Source organism: Physeter macrocephalus, chromosome 10 (genome assembly GCF_002837175.3).
Source record: "Physeter macrocephalus isolate SW-GA chromosome 10, ASM283717v5, whole genome shotgun sequence".
Classification (NCBI taxonomy): domain Eukaryota; kingdom Metazoa; phylum Chordata; class Mammalia; order Artiodactyla; family Physeteridae; genus Physeter; species Physeter macrocephalus.
This window is the reverse complement of record NC_041223.1, coordinates 39,704,168-39,714,234: the sequence shown is the minus strand read 5'-3', so window position 1 is coordinate 39,714,234 and position 10,067 is coordinate 39,704,168. Positions and strand designations below refer to the sequence as shown.

The 10,067-nt window shown below is 42.1% G+C and overlaps 1 protein-coding gene across 5 annotated transcripts in view; it reads left to right on the top strand.

Moving 5' to 3' along the window:
* Positions 1 to 1,780: 1,780 nt before the first annotated feature.
* SMPDL3A (sphingomyelin phosphodiesterase acid like 3A) overlaps positions 1,781 to 10,067 on the top strand; it is a 17,716-nt gene continuing 9,429 nt past the window's right edge. Inside the window, exons 1-3 of one of the 5 annotated variants that reach the window (XM_028494484.2) lie at positions 1,781 to 2,077; positions 7,247 to 7,460; positions 8,364 to 8,508. In XM_028494484.2, the coding sequence (XP_028350285.1) occupies positions 1,966 to 2,077; positions 7,247 to 7,460; positions 8,364 to 8,508 (471 nt within the window). In that variant the 5' untranslated portion in view covers positions 1,781 to 1,965. Of the gene's footprint in view, positions 2,078 to 2,158; positions 2,341 to 7,246; positions 7,461 to 8,363; positions 8,509 to 10,067 lie in introns of those variants that run through there. The other 4 variants (XM_007117812.4, XM_028494486.2, XM_028494485.2 and 1 more) reach the window with 4 other exon arrangements.

The following is a 10,067-nucleotide window of genomic DNA, read 5'->3' as shown; positions in this document are numbered from 1 at the left end:
GTGGTAGATCAAATGCAGTTTTCTAGGAAGATAAATAACAAGGATATTTACTTCCTAAATGTTTACAAGGTAGTTACAAATCAGTTTCCTTCAAGCTATATTCTATCTCATACAGTAACCTGCCAAGGTACTAACTTTTCTGGTTTGCCTTTTTAAAAATTTTTCAACGCACCTGAAAAGGAAAAACTACTAAGCCCAAAGGCAATTTGACCAACTGGCCCTGGAAGAACACCTCTGAAATTCCAAGATCTCATAGATACTAACTATGCTAAAGGCTGTCTTGTGAAATCCAGTCACGAACCGCTTTGTCACTGGTGCAGTCTCTCACCCAGACACACACGCTCACAACAAATTACACCTACACCTGGAACATGGGGACCTACAAATACATGCCCAGATGTGAGGTGTACACCCAGAGATGGTAAGGCACTGTAGCTTTGTGCTCCTCAGAGAGAGGGTATAAAGGAAAACAAAGCAGAGGGAGTCGAAGGGAGGATAGTGTTTCTACCCATGAACTCAATATATTGCCTTTTTAAAATTGCAAGCATTTCTTAGGTTTCAAAACGTGTACGTCATATTTTATGCTTACTTAAGAAGAATTATTTCACAACCAATTTACTTCCAGTAAAGCTGATTGAAAATTGGCAAAAGAAGAAGAGTGAGAATTGCTATTTTTACAATTTTAAAAAATCCTTTTTCTATCTTTCAAAATGCTTGTCCTAGAAACATGCAAGTTATTTTGCTGTCCTTAAAGTTGTTCTCTCACATCCATTTTCCTTTTTTTTTTTTAAATCCTGCTCCATTTTCCTCCACACTCTTGAGGCTGTGGACTGAGAAACTCCAAGGACAATGTTTTCCACAATAGGAAAGCACTTTGGTTCTCCAAAGGTGTTTGATTCATCCTAAAGCTGAAGCAGAACTTGAACAGCCCTGGCAGCATATGAAGCAGAAAATGGAGGCACCCTAACTCCCATTTCAAAGCCCGTTTCATGAGACACTTTCCCATTAAATTACACAGCATACAAAATAAGGTTTTCTCTATTGGGAAACAAATATACTTTACAACATCTTTTATGAGGTTAGTAATTCTGGAGGGTTTTTTCTTCTTCAAAGGAATTCCACGCCCTACAAATTTAAACTACATGTTCCCTTATCTTAAAGAAGTCAGCATCCTCATAAATGGTAATAGAAGGATCACAGAACCCAATGAAGTTTGGGGATCTTGGCTCCTCTGTCAGACTGAGTATACTCAAAAATTCCTTGAAGAGTAAAATCAACCAGTTCTATGATTTTTGTATATCTCTGGAATGCATAGAATATGGTTCTGAGACATTGTTCTCAGTTGCAAAAACAAAGAAAAAAAGCCAAACGAATAAAAAACTGAAACCTAGTGTTTCTGAGCAGTGGTTCTCAAACATCACCATCACTTTAGCGTCACGTAGAGGACTCGTACACACAAACGACTAGACTTCACCCTCGGAGTTTGTGGCTCAGTAGGTCCCGGGCCGGCCTGGGAATTTTCCCTTCTAACTAGACTTCCCAGGTAGCGCTGACAACTGCTGGTCGAGGGACCACACTCAGACCCACTGTATCCCAAATCTCTGCTGACCTAGTTCAAATCGAGACACTTCGAGGTTCTCTGCATCACTTCTGCAGAGGAGTCCCATGCGCTGAGGGTCAGGTGGCACTTAGGGAAGATGATCTGCGAGGGGTTGCTCCAAGCACATTCCTTCCCAGGCCAGTCACTGACGCTGAGACACAAACAACAACGGGAAAAGGCGGATAATCGCTAGACAGCTGTTGAAGGTCAACTGAACCTACTCATTAAGGACTCTGCCCTCTCACGTGACCACTGGGCGTCAACCCCAGCAGAGGTCTTCTTCCTCCTCCCCAGCCCCGGGCCCGACGGTCGTGTGGAGCCCCGGGACAGCAATAGGTCTCCCAGGTCCTTGGCCGCGACCCGCGATGGCGCTGCTGGGCGCGCTCGTGTGCTGCCTGCTGGCTGCCTGGCACTACCGCCCTGGCCTCGGACTGCCTCTGGCTCCCACTGGCGGCCTGAGTCCCAGTCCGGCGGTGGGTGAGTCATCTGTACCCTTTTCCTCCCGGGAGCTGCCCAGGAGCGGCGGCCAGAGCGCCTGCGCAAAGCCGAGAAAAGTGCGTGTGGGCAGCAGCGGCCCCGGCCAAAGCTCTGGGCTGCGACTCCCCGTGCGGGGCGCGGGGAGGGCGAGGGCGACGGAAGGACACGAGCGCCAGCTCGGCTCGGCGGGGAGGCCGGGCCTGGCTGCGGTCAGTGGGGGGCGCTGCTCCTCCCGTGCAGTTGTTTTCGCTTTGCGTCTCCAGGTGTGTTTTGTGCCCGGGGGAAAGGAAGGAAAAACTGAGTGTCTCAAGGGAAAAAGAAGCTGGGGGCTGGGTGTCCCTTATTTCCAGAGGCCCCGAATCTGCCCAGAGCGGAGGGGGAGATGCGGGGTCTCAGCTTCTCAGCAGTGTAAATTTCAGTGGGACTGAGTTTCTTCTGTCCTGCGCGTCAAATTTGGTGGCCTTTTCTCCCCACACCTCCAACCTCGGCGCGGTTGCAGGCCTGGCGCTCCGCGCTCGTTGGTCTACGTTAGAACGCACGGGGCCTTCACCTTACCTGGACGCCCCTGGGCTCCCCGCGGGCAGGGCCGATGTTAATTCATTTCCAACGCTTAGCCCAGCGCCTGTACAGAAATGGTTCTCAAAGTGGGGTCCGGCACCAGGAGCACCAGCATCGCTTAAACGCGTTAAAAATGCAAGTTTTTAGCCCCACCCCAGACCTGCCAAATCCGAAACTCTGGAGGATTGAGCCCCAACGATCAGTGTAACAAATCGTCCAGGTGATTGTGATAGATGCTAGAGTCTGAGAACTACTGGTCCAGAATGGATAAACGTTGGATGAGAGACTTTGTGATGCCACCTGAGCCTTCAGTGTTAAAGGTCAAGGTACCCACCCTCACCTCCCTGACTCAACTTTAAACATAATTGCTTTGTTATCTAGAGGGGGCGAAATGGGATAGGTGGAGTTGTGTTCTGTGGTTTGGGCATAGCTGTCTCTGAAACAGCTTAGTCCTTGGCGCTGAAACCTCCTCTCTTCTCTATCACTTTACTGTCACATGATTTCGGAAATGCTCTGGGCAAAAAATGCCTCCTGTTTGTTCAAGAGACAAGTCCTCATGACTCAGCTGTCAGGCAGTTGAAAGCAAGAACTGTCAATCTGGGTTCCCAACTGTCAGTGGTAACAAGAAATTGTCCTCAAATACTTATGCGTGCTGCTGGCTTCTGCTTTCATTAAAGCTGTTTTTCTTTAATTATGTGGCTGTTTAGGATTTTGAGATAAAATGTCCTAGAATGCAGGAGGCCAACCCATGGTAAAGGCACCTTTTGGTTTTAAGGATCTGATTGCTGAAGGCCTCAGTGACAGCTTTCTGGGGTCTAGTGAGTCTCCATTTCACACCGCCCTGTTTCTGTAGGGAAGCTACACCTGGGGAAGAGAGAGGGAGAGGGGGAACCAAGGTTCAAAGACCTGCTGAAGTGTCCATTCAGCAGGTTCACATTGGATATATTAATTTATATGCTTTCCTCTTGATGTGACCTTCCCTCTCCCCCTGATCCCACCCCAAATGCTAGGACTTTTTACACCGTGGTGTGTGTGTGTGTGTGTGTGTGTGTGTGTGTGTGTGTGTGTGTGCAAATTCCCGGTCTCAGCTTTCTGTCCTGTCAAGTCCCAGTGGTCAGAGGACAACAGCCCAGGGAGACTTCACCTGGTTGTGTTTGGCCACAATTTTTTAGATTTAGTAAGTCAGGACCTGATGGAGTATTTGGTAGGAACTGACATTATAAACAAATAAACAAAAACAACTATTTTAAACAACAACCATATGTCCAAACATCTGAATTATGATACACTAGCTTCTTTGGGATACATTATCCCAAAGATAAGATAAGATTGTTTTGAGCATTTATCTAGATATGTTTACAACACACACACACATATACACATATACATATGTAGGAATCTAAAATTTTTAAAGATTATCTGCAGAACAAGAAAGCAATTGTTGTGTAGTGAAAAGAACATTGGACTGTGAACCAGAGAATCAGTTGAAGTGTGGGCTCTGCCACAGGCCAGGTCTCTGGCCTTGGACAACAACCATATGTCCAAACATCTGAATTATGATACACTAGCTTCTTTGGGATACATTATCCCAAAGATAAGATAAGATTGTTTTGAGCATTTATCTAGATATGTTTACAACACACACACACATATACACATATACATATGTAGGAATCTAAAATTTTTAAAGATTATCTGCAGAACAAGAAAGCAATTGTTGTGTAGTGAAAAGAACATTGGACTGTGAACCAGAGAATCAGTTGAAGTGTGGGCTCTGCCACAGGCCAGGTCTCTGGCCTTGGACACACACACACACACACACACACACACACACACACACACACACACACACACAGTATTTTGTATAAATTTCATTAGAGGTGGGAGGGTGAGGCCTCCAGAGTTTCATTATTCATAAATCCCAGGTTAAGAACCTGTCGGGGCTCCATTCTTGGCTTCTATTTAAAGACACCCTTCAGTGCACCTAAACAATTATTCCTCACTTACCTGTCTAGCAATCCAATGTAGTGGAAAGGGCACTAGACTGCAAGTCTGGAGAGACTGGTTCCATTTCAGCTTTCATTACTGAGTCATCATGTGATATTGAGGAAATTCTGAATCTGCCTGTGCCTAATTAAAGAATGTTTGTTGAGGACCTACTATAGGTCAGACGTATTCTAGATGCTGGGGATATATAAATCCAGGTAATAGGTTACATCAGAGGCATGTGTCCTTAATGTGTTTCCAGTTTTGTTTTACAAAGTTTAATATATTAATAATTTCATGTCCCTTACTTGTCACAGTATCCCCTATAGGTGTAGCTGTTATCTATCTTACGTGAGGCAAGTGACACAGAAGGACTTCATTTTTCTGGAAGGACATTTGAATGTGAGCACGCACAGAGAGGTACTATGTGCAGTGGTTAAGAGCCGTGTGCACTCTGGAGTCAGATTTCCTGAATTGCTGTCTTGGTTCTGCTGCATATGACATACGTGACTTGCACTTAATTTCTGAGTGCTGCAGTTCCTTACCTGTAAAATGGACATAGTGGGCAGTTAATACACGTAAAGCATAAGAAACAATATTAAACTTACAGTAAGTACTCAATACATTTCAGCTATTACTTGGAAATGAGGAAATTCAATCTCAGATGCAAGCTTGACATTACAGATGAATAACAATACAACTAATGTTGAGCTTACCAGATGCCAGTCTCTTTCTGCTACTATGTCACTTAACCCTCATTCAGTAGACAATAATATTATTCCCATTGTACAGATGAAACAGGCCGAGATCATACAACTAGATTAGGAAGCAGAGGTTGGATTTGAAGTAAAGCTGTCTGATTCCGGAGCCCCCATCCTTAACCATAACACTATGCTGTTCTGTGTGTGCTTTACTACATACCTTAACATTCTATGAATAATAATATACATATTTACATAAAATAGAGATGCAGTATATATTTATACCCCAAGGAAGGGCAGCCACCAGGATGATTCTGAGCTATCTGCCAAACCACTCTATGTGCTGGGTAAAGTATGTCCAAGCTGGAAAAAGAGTTGGAGTACTTTCTGCATTATGGAATAAAATAAATTACTCTTGGCAAATGTTTTCAAATGGGGGCTGAATACCAAGTAATTGACCATAAAGACTATTTAAGGACTACTTTGTTCTGGATCTTCTGTCTACCACTTCTTAGCTGTGAACTTAAATGTGTTATAAAATTACAACAACTTTGCGAAGAAATAACATCCTAAATATACACCTTTTCCACCTTAAGTTAACTGCTTTCAATTTTCTACTTTATTATCCAGCTTTGGGTTTTATCCAAGTGTTTGCTCAGGTGCCTACTTAGCTTTTATCATACTTAGCTTTTATCATTTGTGTAGATAAAAGTTTGCATTCTACTTATTTGCTCCATGCTTCTGGTGTAGTACTGCTGCCATGTCACTTCTGATGTTTCCTATTGTAAATTAGTCCTAATCAGAGTGAGCTCCAAATTCAAAGTGTGAAAAAGTCTCAATATTAAAACAGTTTATTGGTTGCATATGAGAAGGCAGCAAAATCACTGAAGATATATGTAAATTGAGTATAAGCAAACTTGAAGGCCCTTCAAAATGAGGGGTCAGATTTTGCCTCTGCCATTTATTAAGCTGTATATACTAGAGCAAATTTTCTAACTGATCCAGCATTAATTTCTCAACTCTAAAATGAGAACAGTGATTCCTACTTCAGAGAGTAGTTTTGAGAATGAAATGAGACAGTATATTTAAATTGCTTATCACAATGTCTGGCACATAGTAAATACTTAATAAAGAGACTTACTACTATGATTAACCTGTGTTTCCTTCAATGAAAGAATCTTTCTCAAGATGATTTCCAATCATGGGTGCTATCACGTGGGTCTTGGGCTTCTCCCTGAAAACCCAGTGGAAGCATCTTCTTTAACAAATGCTTCCCTTAATATTATAAACATCTTATACAAGTGTATGATAGAAGATGATCTTCTGTTAAATAGCTTTTAAGAACCTCTGGCAGTGGCTATTTTTGGCTGAAAGCTAAACTGAAGACTCATTTTTCATTAATGTTGAGAGGCAAGGTTTTACAAGAAATTAGGAGTGAGATTTATTAGTTACAAGTTCTGCAATCTATTCACTGTGACCCTAACAAAACACATCATATTTTTTGTCCATTTTTCTACAAGAAGAAAATAAATAAATTCTAAAACCTTAAATTCTACAAGGAAGGAGACATGCTATTAAGATACAATATGGGATTATTATTGACTTCCCAGAAGGATGTCTCCATATATATCACTGTGCAAACTTATGTTTGTCATGTAGTCTTTATTAAGTAGTCATGCTGTGAGTGACTTCATCAGTTCTGATGTGTGTAAATAGTAAATTCTAGTAAAGTCTTCCTATTGTCTTTAGAATCCTTATTTCTGACAGGGAAAGAGTGTATTTAACTTCAGGGCATATGAATATTTAAATTACTAAGGCTTTCCTCTATCACAGGGTGGAGCAACTGTCTCGTCTTACTGTAAATATTGGTATGGGAATTCCAAAAGAGAAGTAGATTTAACAGCATTTATTTTCTCATCACCAGGACAGTTTTGGCATGTGACTGACTTACACTTAGACCCTACTTACCACATCACAGATGACCACACAAAAGTGTGCGCTTCCTCGAAAGGTGCAAATGCCTCCAATCCTGGCCCTTTTGGAGATGTTCTATGTGATTCTCCTTATCACCTCATTTTGTCAGCATTTGATTTTATTAAAAATTCAGGACAGGAAGCATCTTTTATGATATGGACAGGGTGAGTGATTATATAAATACCCTTAGTTACTCAGTATGTATCTACAGTGTCCTAAGCTTCATTAGAATGCCGAATTTCATAAGAATATGTATTACATTTTAAGAATTCTCGGGGTTTAAAAAAATACTAGATCAAATGAATCAACATTATTAAGGATAAGAAAAACTTTAAAAGACCCAGTTTTGTTTCGTTCTGTATTTGTTTAGAATACAGGCTCTAGAAATGTGTCCATGTTAACTAAGAGATGAATCCATAAACAGCGTATTTGTGTCAGTGTCTTGAGGTGTTTATTAATGTGATAATAGGTCTTGATTAAATAATCCAAAAACAAAAGGCAACAATGGGAGTTAACCTGTGATAGCGATTTTGCAAACATCGCCTTCTGGTGGTGTAATTAACAAATTCCATCCATCATGATAGAGTGAAGAGGCCTAATATTTCCTGGACCTGCAATAATGACTGTGGCACTGTTTTAATTTATACATTGTAACTCATTTAATCTTCACAATGGATATTATTATTCCCATTTTACAGATAAGGAAATGAAGGCACTGAGTATCTAAGTAACTTGCCCAAGTGCACACAGCTAATAAATGGCAAACCTGGCACTTTTGGCCCTGGAATCTGTGCTTTTAATTGCTAAAAATGTTTGCCTCTTATAAATCTTCAGTCAGGCAGTGAAATAGACTGAGATTTCCAGTTTATCTTTTGTATGTCACAAATTTTCTTTTTTATAGGCTTCTCTGTGGGACAAAGGTAAATGAAGAGTAGTTTATCAACTCTTTATCATCTGTTGATTTATAGTGGAATTTGACAATGACAATACAGCAAGGCATTACACAGGAGTCTAGTGACTTTTTATAGAAACTGATTTTGTTCTCTATGATTCTGTCTCCTTTTCAGGGATAGCCCACCTCATGTTCCAGTGCGTGAACTCTCAACAGACACGGTCATAAATGTGATTGCTAATATGACAACCACAGTCCAGAGTCTCCTTCCAAATCTCCAGGTTTTTCCTGCACTGGGTAATCATGACTATTGGCCACAGGTAAATTTGACCACAACTTCTAGAAATGCTTAGAGGATTTTTTCCATCAGTAGTGTCAAAATTATGCTGATAACTAGCTGATGATAGGGCATGGGAGGGGCGCTCATGGAGGCGGAGTTTGCTCTTAATGCTAACCATTGAGGAAGGCAAGACAAGTGCTTTGGGGACTTGAAAGGGACTCCTAATAGTTAATAAAAACTTATATCCATAGTGAGATTTTGGAATCAAATTACCTAGTTTGTGAGTTATTAATTCTTGATTTCCTTTGTATTCTTCCTCAGTTTCTCCTTTCTTTTGAATAATTTTGTTCATTTGAATTTCCATGTTCAGGTTAGCAAAAACGGTTAATGTTGACAAATGTTTACATTTTTCAGAATTTCTATTAGGCATACTAAGCTACCCATACTCTGATCTAAGCTGGATTGTGATTAAAAACAAAAGCATAGCAAATCATCATAAGAACCAAAAAGGGAGGTCCATGTTCAAGATGTGATTCAAGGCAGAGAGCATGTTCAGAATTTTCTTTTTTTTTTTTTTTTTTGGGTACGCGGGCCTCTCACTGTTGTGTTTCTTTTTTTTTTTTTTTGCGGTACGCGGGCCTCTCACTGTTGTGGCCTCTCCTGTTGCGGAGCACAGGCTCCGGACGCGCAGGCTCAGCGGCCATGGCTCACGGGCCCAGCCGCTCCGCGGCATGTGGGATCTTCCCGGACCGGGGCACGAACCCGTGTCCCCTGCATCGGCAGGCGGACTCTCAACCACTGCGCCACCAGGAAAGCCCCAAAATATTTTTAATGCCCGATACGGCCCAGGCTTCAACCTATTAGGGTGGCTGTTTATTAAACAGCCTGTGCATAACAATCGGATAGCAGCCCTGGTTACAGGGATCTGCTATAGCAGTGTAGAATCTTAGATTTGTTCAGATTCAAGAGATCTTAGAGATTGTTGTTCAGTTAAGGGCTTGGCAAACTAGGGGCTGTGGTCCAAATGCAGTCTGACACTTGTTTTTGTAAATAAAGTTTTGCTGGAACACAGCCATGGCTATGCTTTCTGTTTTGCCTGTGGCTGCTTGTGTACTGTAACAGCAGAGTAGAATAGCTGCCACATTGACTATATGGCCCAGAAGCCTAAAGTAATATTTATTGTTTGACCCTTCATAGAAAAAGTTTGCTGACCCCTTGTCTAGATCAACTCTTCCTTTTACAGAAGAGAAAACTGAGGCCCAGGAACGTTAAGCTGCTGGTTGCGGTGCTCACAATCACTTAGTGGGAGAACCCACACCCTGGATCTTTTGTGTTCAGTTAAACAAACATCCTTTCACACATCCTTTACTCTTGCCAGACTAGCATATCAGTATTTCCTAAACATTATGTTTACTTTCATGCCTTTCTTTGTCTACATTTTTCTTTTGGTTTAGCATATCTTTTCCATCTCATGTCAAAAGGCTGCTTAGGGGGCTTCCCTGGTGGCGCAGTGGTTGAGAGTCCGCCTGCCGATGCAGGGGACACGGGTTCGTGCCCCGGTCTGGGAAGATCCCACATGCCGCGGAGCGGCTGGGCCCG